The 17575-nt window shown below is 42.0% G+C and overlaps 4 protein-coding genes across 4 annotated transcripts; 2 read left to right on the top strand and 2 right to left on the bottom strand.

Annotated features, from left to right (window-relative positions):
- The first annotated feature begins 8552 nt into the window (after positions 1 to 8552).
- Positions 8553 to 10950, top strand: gh76-2 (glycosylhydrolase family 76-2). Its single transcript, XM_956160.3, has 4 exons — positions 8553 to 9039; positions 9101 to 9592; positions 9653 to 9882; positions 9956 to 10950. Exons 1-4 carry the CDS (start codon positions 8955 to 8957, stop codon positions 10517 to 10519), a joined length of 1371 nt encoding a protein of 456 aa, XP_961253.2. The 5' UTR covers positions 8553 to 8954; the 3' UTR covers positions 10520 to 10950.
- Positions 10951 to 11657: 707 nt separating this feature from the next.
- On the top strand, positions 11658 to 12889 carry NCU04261 (hypothetical protein). Its single transcript, XM_956159.2, has 2 exons — positions 11658 to 12495; positions 12579 to 12889. Exons 1-2 carry the CDS (start codon positions 11791 to 11793, stop codon positions 12672 to 12674), a joined length of 801 nt encoding a protein of 266 aa, XP_961252.2. The 5' UTR covers positions 11658 to 11790; the 3' UTR covers positions 12675 to 12889.
- Positions 12662 to 14221, bottom strand: NCU04260 (oxidoreductase domain-containing protein). The gene is made up of 2 exons (XM_956158.3): positions 13241 to 14221; positions 12662 to 13157 (listed from the first exon to the last, which is right to left on the bottom strand). Exons 1-2 carry the CDS (start codon positions 14049 to 14051, stop codon positions 12748 to 12750), a joined length of 1221 nt encoding a protein of 406 aa, XP_961251.2. The 5' UTR covers positions 14052 to 14221; the 3' UTR covers positions 12662 to 12747.
- Positions 14222 to 14874: 653 nt separating this feature from the next.
- Positions 14875 to 17539, bottom strand: stk-27 (serine/threonine protein kinase-27). The gene is made up of 2 exons (XM_956157.3): positions 16564 to 17539; positions 14875 to 16459 (listed from the first exon to the last, which is right to left on the bottom strand). The coding sequence occupies exons 1-2, from the start codon at positions 17203 to 17205 to the stop codon at positions 15011 to 15013; spliced, it is 2091 nt and encodes a 696-aa protein (XP_961250.3). The 5' UTR covers positions 17206 to 17539; the 3' UTR covers positions 14875 to 15010.
- Between the last annotated feature and the right edge of the window lie 36 nt (positions 17540 to 17575).

The raw sequence follows: 17575 nt of genomic DNA, 5'->3' as shown, positions 1-17575 counted from the left end.
ATAGGAGTAGATACTTACCTTATTATAAGTAATATCTTTATTAAACAATTATAATATTTATAATTCGAAATTTATAATAACTTCTAACCTAGCTATATTACTCCCTATTAATAAACCGAATTAAACGTTATTAGCCGGACTATAAAAAGTTATATATATATTTAAAGCTACAAATTCTATAATAAATAGATAATCGTCCTTCCTAACCTTAGCTAAAATATAATTATTAATAGAATATAGCTAGAACAATACCGGGTAATGGTCGATTATTATAACCGACTACTATACTTCCTAAATTCACTAATTCCTACGCCCAATACCCAAAACATTTAGATATAATAAACTAAACTATTATACGATCCTAAATACTAGTAGGACGTAACCCGCTATAACGTATTAATGAATCGCAAAGATAAGTAAAGAGTTAATAGGGCCCTTTTATTATTATAATATTATCTATAGGAGTAAGATATTAAATGAAATATAAAGGAATTTAATAGAATAATAGTAGAAATAAGAAGTAGAAATCCTAAAATATTAAAAGTAAAGGAGGAAGTTTATATAGATAGAGTAATAGAATTCAACCTATAGAACGTATTTATAGAGGAGAAAACCTTATAGAACTATATCGCTAAGCTAGAAGTAATATAAATATCGCGTTCCCCTCTAAAATTTATAGTTTCCTCTAATAATAGCCTACTACCCCCTAATTAGTGCCCAAAGGAATTGTATATAATAAAACACCGTACTAGGGGTATAGAAATTTTAAAAATAGTGTAAATAAAATAGAATCTCTTCGACGGAATTAAATATAAATATATATTTAAAGTAAAAATAGTTTAAATGGAATAGATCGTACGAAAAGTAAAAACTGCGGACCAATTAATAATATACTTACTAAGGGATAGCCAAGGCCCTTACCGGCTAATGAAAATATTCAGCTAGGTAAAGGAGCGACCTAGAGATATAGTAATAGTAAATATAATAATATTCAAACACTATCTTTAATAGGGAGCCAAAGTAGAATCTATAAGCCTATACAAAATTAATAGATTAATCAATAGTATAAAGAACCGAATATTACCTCTAAATAATAATGAACATCGAACGTTAGTCTTGGAAAAACTGCCTACTTAGTATTATAATTATATCGACGTATTTAGCAAGTTCGAGTCGGATACCTTACCTAATTATTAAAAGAAAGTCGATTATTAGATTATTCTTAAAGAAGGAAAGTCTCTAAGCGATTTAAGCTATAACTTATTATACAAAATAACGTTAGAGGAATTGGAGGAGTACCGGAAATATATTACTAAGAATCTATAAAAAGGATTTATTGAAATTAGTTCTATACTATAGGCTATATTAATTTTATTTATCCCTAAAGCTAATAGTAGTCTATATTTCTATATCGACTATTAGAAACTTAATACTTTATCGAAGAAGGACTAATATCCTCTACCTCTAATCGACGAAACCCTAGCCTATATTAATTAAACGAAGATCTTTTTAAAAATTAATATTCGATAAACCTTCTACTATATTAGAATATACCCGGATTATAAGGACTTAATAACATTTTATATTAAGTATAAATCGTATAAATATAAAGTATTACTATTTGAATTTATAGGTAATCCTTTATCGTTCTAATAATTTATTAATAATATTCTAGTAAATTACCTAAATATATTCTACAATACTTATATTAATAATATCCTAATCTATTCAAAATATATTAAAGATTATAACGATTATATAAGGAAAGTATTATCCAAATTGCGTAAAGCCGGCCTATAAACCGATATTAAGAAATATAAATTTAAAATAATTAAAACTAAGTTCCTAAGATTCATTATTGGTACCAATAGGATTTCAATCAATCCTAAAAAAATAACCGCCATTAAGGACTAAAAGTAGCCTACTACGGTCAAGGGAGTTTAAGCCTTCTTAGGGTTTTACAACTTTTATTAGAAATTTGTAAAAGATTTTAACTATATTACTCGGCTATTAACCAACCTTATAAAGAAGGATTTACCTTTCTAATAATTAAATTATTATTAAGAAATATTCAATAAATTGAAGAGTATTTTACTAACTACTCTAATTTTAATATATTTTAACTATAATTGGAATATTAAAATAAAAACGGATATATTTAATAGAATTTATACCGGAATAATAAATTAAAAGTAGGACGATAGGGAATAGTACCCAGTAGTATTCTACTTAGAAACTATAGTAGTTACGGAATTGAATTATCTAATTTACAATAAAGAACTATTAGCAATTATCCGAGTATTAGAATAGTAACGCCCGGAATTGAAAGGTATTACCCTATTTACAATTATTATAAATTATTAAGCTTTAGAATTCTTTAGTAGTAAAAGGATTCTAAATAATAAATAGGTATAGTAATTGGAATTACTATCCGAATACTAGTTTTAAATAACCTACCGACCCGGGAGGGAGAATGTAATTACAGACGCCCTCTTAAGGAAGCTAAAAGACTTAAAAATTATTAAAGCTAAAAAGGAAGACTAGTTTATACTACGTTTATTGAAATTAAATTAGGAGGGCTTTTTAATATTTATTAGTAATAAGGAAGAAATACTAATTACGGAGCTATATACGATACTATTTGTAGGATTAGCCTAAATTAATAGAAAGGAGTTAATTAAGTTAACCCTAATATCAATATACGAATTACTAGTAATATTATTGGGAATAGTTCTAATAAATAAAATACTATATTTAAACTGGAATTTTATATCTTTAGTACCCTATTAAATTAAAACCGAATAAGAGGATATTTCCTTCTTACTAATTAACGGATAGTTCTATTATAAAGGGAAGTTGGTAGTCCCGGAAGAGGAGGACGCCCGGACCTACTTTATTAAAAATATATATTTATAAATATTAATCGCCCACCCGGGTAAAGCAAAGACTAGAAAATTAGTCTAAAAGTAATATTAGTAGCCAGCGATAACTTCCGACGTAGACCGCTATATAGCAAACTACTAGGACCATAAAGCTTTAAAGTATCTACGAAATAAGATACTTAAGAAAATATATTCGATCCTAATTTAGGACGGACGCCCGTAGAGAAGCATAGTAGTAAACTTTAAATTAATACCGGCTAATAAGAAGGGTTATAACAATATATTAATAATAGTTAATTACTTTTCGAAAATATCCTAGTATACACCCTATAAAGATACTATAATAGTACGCTAAGTAGCCGAATTATATTATTAAGGTCCGTATTGTATATTTAGGTACTTGGATAAAGTTATTAATAATTGTAGTCCTTAATTTATATTAGATTTTATATAGGAACTAGTAATAATTTTAGGAATCACGTAGAAATTAAGTAGTCTAGGGCATTTACAAATAGCAAGCCAAGCTGAGGTTATAAATTAATATTTTAACTAACGCCTACGGCTATTTGTTAACTATAATTAAAATAATTAATTAGTAGTACTTCCGGCCCTCGATTGCGCGTAAACTACCTTACCCTATAAGAATTTAAATAGTCTATTGCCCTATAAAGTAGTAATAAGCTACCTTATACCAATATCCTTCGATTAGTAGAGTAGGTCTAAGTTTATTAACCTACCTGCGAAGGAAAGGATAAACTGGGTAAATGCTTAAAAAACGGCCGAAACCCTATAGGGCTATTGGGAAGCGGTTCTAAAGGCTATTAATTAAGCGTAAGACTAATAGATAGTATAAATTAACCGCTACAAGCGGGACCCTAATTTTAGAGTAAGCAATAAAGTTTTTATTATTAAAAAGAATTAGTTTATAGACCGACTAAACGATAAACTAAATTTCCTATAAATAAGAATTTCCTACTAAATTAAAGTAATAAAAGGTTACTTATATAAATTAGATCTACCGCCGATATAGAGAGGCCGGAAAGTATTTTATATAGACTATTTCCGTAAGGACGCTAAAAACCCTCTACCGGAATAAGTAAAAGCAAACTCCGATAGTAAAATTATTAAAGGTAATAAGGAAGAGTAGGAAGTAACTTATATATTATTTTTAAAGACGGTAAATAGAAAGTTTTAGTATTAAGTAGAATAGTATAGTTAAGACTCTGACTTAGAATAGTATTTAGTCGAAAGATTTAAGAATATAGTAGAGGTATTAAAATAATACTACGAAGAGTATTTAAATAAGCTAGGACCCCCTAAAAGGTTCAATCGGTAGTTGGATAGCAATTATAGGGATTATAAGGAGGATAATATACTAATATTAATAAGGAAAATAATAAGGAGGAGATAATTATAAGTAAGTAAACTGTATATTCTATTAATAAATTAGCAACAATTGTAGGATTGGTTAGATAACGTAGTAGAATTACAATTTATATTCTGAGGGTAGATATACTTAGGAAGCGAAGCATTGTGGGTTTAAAATAGGCTTGCGTTAAAATTTTTTTCTATTCTTTTTATTCTTCTTATATTAATTAGTTCTTTCCTTTTTTTTTTAGTTCTGGGGCTGAGCCTTTATTCGGAGGAGGGGGTAATATTATGGCCCAGAACCATAACTGCACAGAACTGTCAGAAGTCACGTAGTTGCGCGCTTGTACGGCGCACCCTACTACACTTCGATAGAGCTTGGTACGCGTATACTACAAAACCTCGCGCAGCCAGCTCGTTCTTACACTTCTTCTCTTTTACTCTTTAGCTTTAATATTGTATTAAATTGCACCACAACCTCCTTGAGCTGGCTTACTCTCGTAATTGTGTGCGCCCTCACACTGTGGATAAACGGCAAATTAGAGCGAGCCGGCTATACTATTATAACTAGAGCTAGAATTTTAATACTCAATCTGGGTATACTAAAATACTTGTAGCTATTCGTAGTCTAAGCGGTTGTAATAATACTGAATATTACGCTAATAAAGTTTAACTTAGAAAATAAGACTCCTTATGAGGTATTTATATAAGCGATTCCCGGCTTCCTAGCGGATTAAATCAAACCCCGCCTCGACTATTTTCGAGCCTTCTTTTATACGGCGTACTATTTTATTAAACTAAAAAAGCGCGTTAAGGGAGATAAGTTTTAAGAATGCGCCCGTTGCGGTAAGTTTATGGGTTACAATAATAATTACGGTAGAATCTGCTGGATTTGGGATTTAGAAATTAGTACGATTATACGTATTAGCGCGGTTAAATTTATTGAAGATAACGATAAGCTAAAGGATCTAGTAATTGAAGCTATACTATATAGAGTGTTCTTTTTAAATTAATTTATTTAAGAAATTAAAGAAGTAATAGATAGCGGTATAACCGTTTAGGTTATAGCAATTAATTTATATTGGCCATCTCTAGCTGAGTCCTTAAATTAATTAAACCCCAACTAGATTACTAATAATAAAAATTAGTAAAAGAAGGTACTATTTATACCCTTTAACTTCAATTACTTAATATTAGAAGTAATACTAGTACTAGAAGAGAGCGCCTCAACTCTACCTCCCCTACCTCTATTAACCTCCTTCAATTCCTAACCTCAATCGATTTAATATTGCAATAAGCCGATGTAATTAATAAAGGAAAAGGAGGAACCCTAATAAAGCGATTTAGTCGATTTCGAGAACCTTAATAAAGAAGATCTTATACCGAACTATACCTTTATAAAGCGAGAATTAAATTAATTAAATATTATAAGTTTAATTCTAAATTCCCCGCTACTTACAATAAGGTAATAATAATAATTATAAGTAATTCCGTAGACTATATAGAGAAGTTAATCCTCTATAAAAATAGCTTCGTCTATAAATATAGAGGTACGTAAAGGTAGACTTCGTAGATTGGCTATAGTTAAGCTACCTGATTTTAAGTACGGCACTTAGTCGGTTATTGATAGTAATAATAATATTATTAAACGTAATATTAAATTGTTCTATAGTACGATTGAAGTTAGATATGTAATACGCCTACCCTAATACTACTTTATAGTAATAAAAGCTATTTATAACTTTTAAACTAATAATTATTCTATACTTAAGAATTATTAGTAGGTAAAGAAACTTAATAACTTTAAGATTTACTAGTTTCTAATAATAATAAAGTAAGTTAAAGTACTCGAGGATTAGGGAGTATACCGATTGGTTGAGAGAACCTTAAATATAACTGTTTTATTTAGTAAATAGGTTTATAATGAGAAATATAATATTAATAATAAAGAGTATACCGTACGTACCAAATAGGTAGTATGCAGTAATTACAAGAGTAAGGATAATTGGATAATATAGGATATTTATATTATTATAGTTAATATAATTAGTGTAAGACTCTTTTTGGCTATTATAGCCACTTACAATTTGGATTGCGAGTAGTTTAATGTTAGTACCGTTTTCTTAAACGCCCTTATTCCCGACGATTGTAAATACTATATTGAGTAACTAATTGGATTCGAAAAAGGACCTTATAATAAATTAGTTTACTTACTAATTAAAGCTCTTTATAGTTTACGCCGTAGTTTATTATATTAATTTAAAATAATTTTACCTACGTTTAAGAAAATGGGCTTTATCCCTATTGGAGGCGATATATATTTTTTAATTTACAATAGACTAAACGTTTTATTTATCCTTTATATTAACGATTTCCTTATTGTAGCATTTAGTAAGAAGATTATTAACGACCTTTATTATTAATTATAATAATACTTTACTATTAAATATATTAGACTAGTACATACTTTCTTAGGCCTTAATATTATTAGAAATAGAGATAAGCGTACCGTCTTTGTATTATAAGAGCGATATACTAAATTAATTATTGCTAAATTTAACCCTACTAATAAAGTTTTATACCCGGTTAAGACTCTTTAGCTACCGGATTTTAAAATATATAGGGGTAAGCTACTTCCTAGTAAATTAAAACTATATATTAAATATACCGGTTCTTTAAATTGGGTGTTTTTAGGTACTAGACCGGATATTATATATACTATTGGTAAGTTGGCTAAAGGTAATACTAAGCTAATAAATAAATACGCTGTTATTATAAAGTATTTATAGCGATATTTAACCGGTCTTCTTAATTTGGGTATTATTTTGGGAGGTAAAGTTTCACTAATAATAGACCTACAATTTAGGGTATATGCGGATGCTTCGTATGTAGATAATATACTAATAAGGCGTAGTATAGTAGGGTATGTAGTGTTCTTTATATTGGGACCTATCCTATGGAAGTTAAAGAAGTAGGAATTCGTTATTACTAGTATAATAAAGGCTAAGTTCGTTAACTTCGTACTAACCGCTAAATCCCTAGATTGGATTAGTAATATATTTAATGATTTGGGTATTATAAAAATGATTAATAATACTAAAAAGATCTTTTATACCGATAGCGCTAATATTAGAGATAGAGCGTTTAATAAGAATATTCTAGTTTGTAATTGGTATATTGATATTCGATATAAATAGCTAATTGAATAAGTCGAATAATAGATTATTGAAGTTATTTATATCCCCGGAGAGGAGATGCCTGCTGACGGTCTAATTAAACCGCTAAAGGCGGATAAATATATAAAGTTCGTTAAGTTAATTGGTTTTTATTAAAAGAAGGTTCTTTGGGTTTGAGAATAATACTATATATTGTATTATAAAGTAAATAATGTATATAGATATTACGACTATTAGGGTCTTTCGGTCTATGGGGGTGTATTGGAGGAGGTACGTGACTCTGGGCACTATTTACCCTCGTACGGCCTCCTAGCCTTCGCTAGTCTTTAGCCCTCCAAACCTCTCTATAGATTCTTTCTTCTTTTAGCAACTCAATACATACATTATCAATCGCTTCATTTCGTTGCCTTGTGCGTCGCACAAGAGGACTAGAGGCAACCTCCGCTTGCTCCACTTTCCATTGTCTGACCCTAACCCTGGGTATGGGGTCACTGGGTAGCACGGCTTGCATAGGTACCTAGCAACGAAGAGAAGCGGAAAAAGTGCCCGCTTTCAGCTGTTGGTCAACGTCAACTACGCTTTTCCATTCGCTGACCCATATCGCAGAACTGTTTCTCTTGTCTGTCCGGGATTGAAACGACTGACCAACGACAAAGCCAGGACAGCGTCTTGTGCCCTTGAGCTTGTTGATCATGGTGTCCTTGGCAGGAGATCGCCAAGCAAGCCGAGTCCGGCACAAGCGTGGCGAGGAAGCTTGTTTTCTGAATTTTGTTCAAAATACACATTCAATAAAGAACCAGACAATGGGTTTCACCAACTGCTCTCGTATCGAGAAGTGTCGAGTAACAACTTGAATCAACTTACCATCAAACATAGATACATACTATAGTGGATGACGGGATCACCTCACGTTGGTTCTGTCTAGTGTACACTCCCGACAAAAAGAAGCAATCAACTTCATCAATCCGACCCACCTTGCTAGTGATATACCCTGTTCCTGACATGAGTGTTAGACATGCGTCATCCGCTCTCGTATTGTGTGTGTTGGGCCCGGAGCGTTCCTAGTACATACTAAATACTACCCTGGTACCTCAGAATCATCACATCCTGTTTATCCCATCGATCCATTGTCGTTGCCCATCCCATCCGGCCGGGCACGGCATCTGGGCTTCTCGTCGGCAACAACACGGATGTAGTAGCTATCACACCGGCAGAACCACTTCTCTCACTGCACAAAGGCACTGCACTGCCACTGCAAACCTCCCGCCCTTGCTGGGTTGATAACCGGTGGAGCAGTAGTAGGGTAGGGTAGCACTTACAACGAAACTTTCTGCAGTCCCAAATCACCCACTCCCTCCCCCCATCATCCATCACCTCCTGCGTCCTTACCACAGCAAACCGACGAACCTCAAAGCCCGATAACCGATGCTCGCCATCTAATCCAAAACCAACCAACACTCATCAACCATCACGCTCGTTTCTTTGATTTCGGTTTCTAGTCGCTCGCTATTGTCAGCACACCATCATCATGCTTTCGCCATTACCACGGCTTGCCGCCGTCGCCCTTGTTGGGGTTGACGTTGCCAATGCCGCCTATAGTATCGCGACAGTCGGTACGCTCGTTTATCCCCGAATCGCAGAGAATGGCATATGAGTGCTGACAGACGTGCGCAGCCGACATCAAAAAGACATCAGCCGACATCGCATTCGACATGATGCAATACTACAAGGGCAACCTGACGGGACAAACACCAGGAATCCTCCCCGGCCCTCCTCCAGCCGGTGATTACTACTGGTGGGAAGCAGGCGCAATGTGGGGGGCTTTGATCGACTACTGGAGATTTACTGGCGACGCGTCATACAACGATGTTATCACCCAAGCTCTCCTCTGGCAGGTCGGCCCAGGACAGGACTACATGCCACTCAACGTGACCGCATCCCTAGGAAACGATGATCAGGGCTTCTGGGGAATGACGGCCATGACAGCCGCTGAAAACAATTTTCCTAATCCACCAGCCGATCAACCACAGTGGCTGGGCCTCGCCCAGGCTGTCTTCAACACACAAGCAAACCCCGATAGACACGATAAAACCTGCAATGGTGGCTTGCGCTGGCAGATTCCCCCGCTCAACAACGGATACAACTACAAGAACAGCATTGCCAATGGTTTGTGACAACAGCACCCGCTGAAACTTTTGGATCTCGAGCTGACCCAACACGGTACAGGCTGTTTCTTCAACCTCGGCGCCAGACTGGCGCGCTACACCGGAAACAAGACATACGCCGACTGGGCCGAAACGACGTGGGACTGGATGAGGGGTGTCGGGCTCATGGACGACAATTACAGCATTCACGACGGCGCTCACGTTGAAACGAACTGCACCGACATCAACAATGCCCAGTTTTCCTACAACTCTGGCGTCTTTGTCCTCGGTGCCGCCCACATGTACAACTATGTTCGTTCTCCACCCATATGCCGTTTTCTTTTGTTTTTTTGTTGTTTTTCTTCCCTAGACTAACACTACACAGACCGATGGCTCCCCCGTCTGGAAAGACCGCCTCGATAAGCTCCTCAACGCCACCCTCGTCCGCTTCTTCCCCGACAACATCGCCTTCGAGCCCGCCTGCGAAGACCAAATGAGCTGCACAACCGACATGCTCTCCTTCAAGGGCTACGTGCACCGCTGGCTGTCCATCACCACGCAAATCGCGCCGTATACGGCCCCCGTCATCCTGCCCGTGCTCAAGACCTCGGCCGAAGCCGCTGTCCAAACGTGCACCGGCGAACAAAACGGCCGCATGTGCGGGTTTAGCTGGAAGAAGAAGAAGTACGACGGCAGTCACGGGGTGGGTCAGCAGATGAATGTCCTGGGAGCGGTTTCGTCCTTGTTGATTGAACAACCCGGAAAGGCCCCGGTGACCAATAGTACCGGTGGAACCAGCAAGGGGAACCCGAATGCGGGGAGCCAGAGCGACAGCTTTACGCATGATAAACCGGTGACGACGGCGGATAAGGCGGGGGCGGGCATCGTGACGTTTTTGTTGGCGGCTTCGACGTTGGGCACGTTTGTGTGGATGGGCATTGGTAAATAGGAAGGTCGACCCCATACTACTCGCGAGGAACGTCCACAAGGCAGGAAGATATTAGTGCCGAGGGGAAGGTTGCGGAAGATGAAGAGAGATGAGAGGCACACGATTGGGAGTGATGATACGCTGGTTGAAGGAACCGAAAACGTGGGGAGGGTTTGAGGATGAATTAACGGCTAGATGGGAGGTCTCTTTTTCTTTATTTTTTTCTTTGGAGTCGCGATAATTTCGCAGACAAAGGGTGTCAGTTTTCGAGAGGACTCCGATATCACATTTTCATTTTGCAGGGAGTTTCGCGTTAGCAGGCAGGGTTGGCAAGGCGTTCTCGGTTCACATGATGTTATGAGTTATGATTCTGGTGGGAGGAGACCTAGAGTATGATAATTGACGAACAAGAGGTTGAGTGATCAAGAAATTTTACATATTCTGTCCGTGAAGGTCTCGAACAAGAGCGCATCTTCTTGCTTACATGGTATTCTCTTTCACTGGGAATATAATCCACGTAATCATGAAATACTAATACACCAAGCTGCCTAGTTGGTATTTCCCAAGTGAAGGCTCGTATACTCCAATCATCACGGATGTAAAAATATACCTCTCTCGGCGTCCCTACTTTTAAACCGTCGAACAATATCCAAGTCTCTTCTATTCGGCTGCCGTACCCACCCGCCCGTGATCGTCTTGTGACGCCACCCCGAACCTTAATCACTCGCCAAGATGCTTGGATTTCTTGATGGCGTCTCACGATGGGATGCTCCTGCGGCTTCAAACTTGGCGGATTGAAGTGTACTGTGTGGGCACTGCTGGTTGGCTCTCGAGGTCCTCTTCATTGTTACAACAATCTCTCTCCCGCTGTGCGTCTTGTACATGGTTGAAGCCATGCGGATGCACCATTCAGCATCATCTGCGGACTGCGCTCAGGGGTTCGGTTCCCGGTGGAGGGAGGTTACAGCGGGGATGCCGCTAAGATTTAGGGCTGTTTCAATATCTTCCATCCCCGCGGTCTCGTTTTCAGCATGGAGATGTTTCATAGGTAGCTTGACCCCCTACCTACGACTACGCACGGTTAGGGTGATGACTACCTAGATAAACCAAAGATTGGAATCTCTTCAGAAATAAGTATTTCTTCTGAACATCCCCTCAAGATAGACATCCCAACACTTCCTCCCTCTCCATTACTCACATCCAACATCAGATCATATATCTCCGACCCGATATCCACAAACGCTTCCGACAGTAACCATTTACCTCCAAAACATCCAACAGCCCGAGACAAAATGCCCATCCCCTCCCCCACCCAACTAACCACCTTCTCCTCCCTCCCTCTTTCTGGCGACTCCTCCTCCTCCTCCTCCTCCTCCTCCTCCTCCTCCCCATCAGAGGCAGTCCCCGACCACCAGACAAATCAAGACACCTATCTCTTCGCAACCATCAAATCCAACCTCACCATCACCAAACCCACTTTAATCCTCACCGACTCCGCCTCGCACGACTTTGCTCTCGTCTTTGACCCCCCTTCCGCTGTCGTTTCCTCCGGGCCGTATACCCCCGATGCCGTGGCTGATAAGTTCAAACAGCTCGGTCTGAAAAAGGGAAGTACGGTTATCATCAAGAATGCGAGGAGGACCACCACCACCACCCAGAAAAAAGCAGCGGCGGGGAGGGAAGAAGAAGAAGAAGAAGGGCAGGGGTTTGTGGTTTTGAGGTCTTTGGGACGTCTACTTCAAGCAGGGGAGAAACCAGAGGGAGGGGCGGCAAGTGGGAAGGAAGGGGAAGCGGAACTGTTGGGCGTTGTTCCTTCTGCTCTGTTCCTGACTAGAGTGATGATGGATATCCTGAGACAACGAGATGAGAGTTTGCCTGGGGATAGAGAGGAGAAGATGTGCGATGGGAAATTCGATGGGTGTGTGACGCCAGGGGGGAAGGAAGAAGGGGGGTTGAAGAGGTGTCAGGGGTGTGTGGAGGTTTGGTATTGTTCCAAGGTGAGTTTTCTCCAAAAACATCGTCATGATGGGGCAGGAAATAAAAGGAGAGATGAAACTGATGAATATAAAAACAAAAACAGGAGTGTCAGACTAGGAGGTGGATTGCGCATAAATCCGAGTGTAAGACTATCAAGGCTTTGAGAGGGATTTGGCCTAGGCCTGAGGGGGTGGAGTGAGTTCATCGGGGGAAATGATGGTTGATTGCTCGAGCTGGAGAAGAGTATAAAGAAATACGAAAGACGACCAACCCTACTTTCCATCATCCTCCTCCTTCAGCGGCTTGTCATCGTCTGCCTTCTTCTCAGCTTGCTCATTTCCCTCCCCCACCTCCTTTTCCTCCGGCTCATCCAAAACCTCCCGGTACATAATATCCGTCCTAACACTATACTTGACCCCCTTCACCACATCCGCGCCCGCATGAAACACCCTCCGATGCTGAAAGATCAGCACCCTCCCCGTCTTACACTCAACATCATACTTCCTCTTTTCGTCCCCAGACAACAATGCCGTGGCACCACCGACCAATTCCGTCTCGTCCTTTTTAGCGGGCGGAGCCTCTGACTTGCAGTCGTTCAAGTACAGATGAATGGTGAATAACGTCTCGTTGATACGATCGGAGTTGATGGGGTCCAGTTCACGGTAAGGCGAGTCGCAGTGGGCTATGTATCCCATCCCATCACATCGTCAGCCTCAGTTTTCTCGGTATTCCCATGCAACCAAGCATGAAATGGCGTAAACTCACCTCGAAAGAACTGTCCCTCCCCATATCTCAAAAACCTCATCCGCTTGTTGACCTTAACAAATTCCCACTTGCCCGTCCTCCCATCCCTTAGGCCCTTTGTCTTGGTCCGCTTACTCTTCCCCTTTTTCTTCCCATTAGCATACCTCTCCACCACCTCCTTTTTCTCCTCTTGTTTCCCATCCTGCCCATCCCCCTCATCCCCAACCGCAGCAGCAGGCTGGGAAGGCAACGACCGCCCCGTAATAATCTTCACATCCCTCTCCCTCCCCGCATCCAACACCGCCAGTCTCTCCATCAACCCAGGAACCAAGCAACACCGCTTCCACAGCCTGTCCACAACCTCTTGCTGGTCCCAAATGATCCGTGACGAGTTACGGTACGAGGGCGTGAGTACTTCGTAGCCGAGTCCGACATTCACCAGGGCGGGGGCCCATGGTGTTGTCTTTTTTGTTGTCGCCCCGTCTTGTTCTTGACCATCAACGTCCACCCATTGAGAAAGAGGGACACTCCCCTCCGCCAACTTGCGCAGTTCGTCACACTCGCTTTTTGTGAGTACCTCGTCTAGTATCACGGCGTAGAGTCCCTTGTTTTCAGGTAAGTCTGTCGTGGCCCAGTCGATTTCCGTGAGAGTTGGGACGGGGGTGATGCCTGGTTCGGTGGCGAGAAAGTCGGGAGGTAGGTCGATGGGGAGAGACTCGTAGGTGGTTTTGATGGGGTTGGATTGATGATGGGCTTTGTTCTTGGGTTGGGGTTGGTGGGGCGGCGTTGGGGTGACGAGTTTTTGGAGTTCGGCTAGGACAGAGGACATCATTGTGAGGGTCTAGTCTTGGGGTAAGGATGAGGTAAGGTAGGTAGGTAGGTAGGTAGGTAGGTAGGTAGGTAAGGTGCAAAAGAGGAAGGAGACCTGTGAAGAAAGAGTTTAAGGAGGGGGAAAAGCGGTGATGAGATGTGGTCTTCGCGGTTGTAGAATATACGGTGAGGAGTTCAGGATGACTATGACTAAAAAAATAAAAAACCGACTTGAAGAACGGAAATAAAAGCGGATCTTGTATGCATAATACCGGGTACAGCAGCGACTCCAGGTAAACAATCCCACGATGGCTGCCTAGAGTAGCATCCCGGTATAAATCTCAATGACTGGACAGCGATCACTCTTGGCGGCGTACATAGGGCTGACAGCACCTTTGCACTTCACAGATGATCACCAAGTCCGAAGCGGGGAAGGGCTTGCAGCGAGTGGTGTGTGTTTGTTGTCCCTTGGTTGCTTAGGTCTACCTGGAGTCAGGCAGGTACTCTCTGTGGACATGGATTGATACAAAGAACAGCCCAAGAACTTGGAGACAGGTGCTGTGTTTGATTCACTTCTCCGTCACTGTAGGCAACCATCTATTCATCTCGTCGAGGGATAACGATGACAACGCCCGGCTGCCAGATAACTTTAGTATCCCCGTGTTTCCAAGATGCGAAGTGCCCTCAGCAATAAGTATGGTACATCACAGGAAGTGTTATGGGGCCTTGCTGGGATGGTCAACAAGTGGAACCACAACGCCCCCTTTTCAGAATGTAAACAAACTAGAACGACTTGGCAACAAGTCCACTAAGGTTAACGGCGGAGTGAGCATTGGTAAACATGAGGCAGTTAAAACAAAATGCAATAGGTATCTATCTACATCTACTTCTTTTCAAGTTCTATCTCTAATGCCTTGACTCGGACTCATGAACCCACTTTCGGTCCTCCTGTTTCTATTCACTGAAAATCCAACCAACTCCCTACGCAGCCGCAGCAGCAGCAGCAACAGAAACAGCAGCAGCAGCCTCAACCTCCCTCTCCAACCTCTTCTGCCCCTTCTTCCCCACCGGCACCACCTGTTGTTGTGCCTCCTCTCCCGTTCCCATCCCCATCCCGAACCCCGACCCTAGCCCCAAAGTCCTCTTGACCCTCAACCACAACTCAAACACCTCCAATTTAACCTCCACCCTCGCCATCCCCCACCACGCGCCCACCAGCCTCACTAGATTCGCCGGGCTCCAAATACTTCCCAGCCCCCTAATCTCCTCCAGTTGTTCGTAAAAAACAGTACGCATACAATACCGCGCCAAAATCAAAAACTGTCTCACCGGCCCTTGCTTGGTATGCAGACTCTCATCCAGCGCCCTCGTCAAATCGTTCGTCTTGAGAATCAACAAGATGATCCTCGGCACCTGCCCCAACATCTGCACCAAATCCACAATCAGCCCCTCCTGCAGTGCCGTCGACATGGACTTTTGTTCCGATGCCTCTTTCGGTTTCAGGACGCCTCCGCTGTCGGTGGCAGAGACGACATTGATAAAGTCGCGGCCGGTGATGGCACTAGCAAAAAGAGGGAACTTGTCTTCCCCGATGCCGGCGACTTCGTGCACGTAGCGTTTCATCTTGGGGATGTCCCCGTCGATGATGGCCAGCCAGAGTTTGGCGTAGGAGCGACGCAGGGGAAGGGGGATGTCGCGGTAGAGGCCGTGGTCGTACAAGATAATGTCAAAGTTGGATTTGGATTTGGACTTGTTGCTGTTGTCATGGTAGCGGATGGCAATGTTGCCCCCGTGCGGATCGCAATGCAGGGGCGCGCCCTCGCCAAAGATCATCTCGTTGAAGATGCGTGCCAGCGTGGCAGAGACTTCGTCCCGGTCGATGCCGTAGGCGTCCATGTACGCCAGATCGTCGAGGCGGTGGCCTGATTCGCACGCCATGACCAGCAGACGCTTCTTGGCCCAGAGGACGTCGGGGATGACCAAGGGCAAGGAGGGAGCGAATTCGGCGAAGTAGCGGGAAGTGCGGCGGGCGTTTTCGGCTTCGCAGGTGAAATCGAGTTCCTTGGGCAGAGAGATCTCGACTTCGGACGAGAGCCATTCGAGGTCGTATTCGGGGAAGAAGTACTTGAGCGTCTTGAAGGTGGTCGACGTCAGACGCATGTCCAGGGGCGCCCAGCGCTGGAGGGACGGGTGTTGGACTTTGACGGCGACGCGCTGGCCGGTTTCCTTGATGGTGGCTAGATGGACTTGGGCCAGCGAGGCGGCGCCGATGGGCTCGCGAGAGAATTCGGAAAAGTAGTCCCATAGCGAGGTGCCCGTGTCTTCGAGGAACATGCGCTCGATCGACTCGAAGGAGGAGACGGGGCATTTGTCTTGGAGAGGGATGAAGGTTGTTGTCCATTCGGGAGGGAGGAGGTAGTTCATTGCGCTCTGTTTGGTCGTCCGTTAGCATTGTCTTTCTCATCCTGTGTTTCTAGCTGCCCATATGACGAGTATCTTTGTCCTCCAGGTCCTGTAGAAAGGTCAGTACTAACCAAATGCTGCCCCAACTTGATAAAAATTCCACCACTCTTCTCCAGCACCTCCAACGTCCGATCCGCACACCGCTGATGACACTCCCTCAGCAACCGCTGCTTCTCCTCCGGATCCTCAATCTTCTCCCTTGCGTTCAACGTCACCCGATAATCGTTCACGCATATCGCCAACGTGCTCGCTACCCTTCCCGTCCTCTCCACCGCTTCGTATGTATATTTGACATCGTCTCCAACCGCCAGCAATCCCGCGGCCGCTGCGCCTCCGCCAGCCGCTAGCAGTACTGTTCGTCGGCCATTGTTGTTGTTGTTGTTGTTGTTGTTGTTTGTTTTCCCGTTGCCGTTCGAGGATGAGGAAGAAGAGGAGGAGGAGGAGGAACCGTTCGAATTCTGGTCGCTGGATCGTTTCGAACTTGAGGAAAACGATCGTCGGGCAAGTGTCGAGTTATAGAGGGATACTGAAAGCGAAGAAGAAGAAGAAGACGATGAAGCGGAAGAGGCAGAAAGTTGGCTGCGACAGCTTGCGCACGTCCACCCGTTCGTTATCCTGCCTGTGCCGGTTCGTCGGAGAGGCGCATAGACATGGTTGAGCGTCTGCAGACGCCTAAGCGCAGCGAGCGAAGGGAAAGAAGTCTGGGCTGGCATATTATAGGACGGTTGAACAACTAGTATAGGTATGGACAAGAAGAGCACTGCAGTGAATTAGGTTGTTTCGTCGTTGTTGTCGTTCGTCTATCGTTAAATCATAGACTGGGAAGATGGTGTCGGCATTGCGCGCGCAATTAATGGTTGGTTAGGTAGGAACCTAGGTAGGGTAGCCGTAGGGAAAATCTAATACGTGCTCTAGACCTTTTGCTAGAGTCGGGGGTCTAGCGGTCGGCTTTGCGAACGGACGGACAAAGTAAAGACGGAAAGACCGGGGTTTCATCCAAAACTTCAGAGAAAAAAAAAGATACAAACAAGAGATGAAAGAGATCATGGCGATGACATCGACAAGTTCGGGAGACGGCGCATT

The sequence above is a fragment of the Neurospora crassa genome, linkage group V (assembly GCF_000182925.2).
Source record: "Neurospora crassa OR74A linkage group V, whole genome shotgun sequence".
NCBI classification, from domain to species: Eukaryota; Fungi; Ascomycota; class Sordariomycetes; order Sordariales; family Sordariaceae; genus Neurospora; species Neurospora crassa.
This window is presented reverse-complemented; position numbering and strand designations above follow the sequence as displayed.

What these genes read in the sequence shown, in the direction of transcription:
- gh76-2 (XM_956160.3), top strand. Translation starts at nt 8,955, where the DNA reads ATGCTTTCGCCATTACCACGGCTTGCCGCCGTCGCCCTTGTTGGGGTT. An exon ending in CTATAGTATCGCGACAGTCG is followed by an intron (nt 9,040 to 9,100) that starts GTACGCTCGTTT and finishes AGACGTGCGCAG; the next exon opens with CCGACATCAAAAAGACATCA. An exon ending in CCGCCCACATGTACAACTAT is followed by an intron (nt 9,883 to 9,955) that starts GTTCGTTCTCCA and finishes AACACTACACAG; the next exon opens with ACCGATGGCTCCCCCGTCTG.
- stk-27 (XM_956157.3), bottom strand. Translation starts at nt 17,205, where the DNA reads ATGCCAGCCCAGACTTCTTTCCCTTCGCTCGCTGCGCTTAGGCGTCTG. An exon ending in TCAAGTTGGGGCAGCATTTG is followed by an intron (nt 16,460 to 16,563) that starts GTTAGTACTGAC and finishes ACGACCAAACAG; the next exon opens with AGCGCAATGAACTACCTCCT.
- NCU04261 (XM_956159.2), top strand. Translation starts at nt 11,791, where the DNA reads ATGCCCATCCCCTCCCCCACCCAACTAACCACCTTCTCCTCCCTCCCT. An exon ending in AGGTTTGGTATTGTTCCAAG is followed by an intron (nt 12,496 to 12,578) that starts GTGAGTTTTCTC and finishes AAACAAAAACAG; the next exon opens with GAGTGTCAGACTAGGAGGTG.
- NCU04260 (XM_956158.3), bottom strand. Translation starts at nt 14,051, where the DNA reads ATGATGTCCTCTGTCCTAGCCGAACTCCAAAAACTCGTCACCCCAACG. An exon ending in GGAGGGACAGTTCTTTCGAG is followed by an intron (nt 13,158 to 13,240) that starts GTGAGTTTACGC and finishes TGGGATACATAG; the next exon opens with CCCACTGCGACTCGCCTTAC.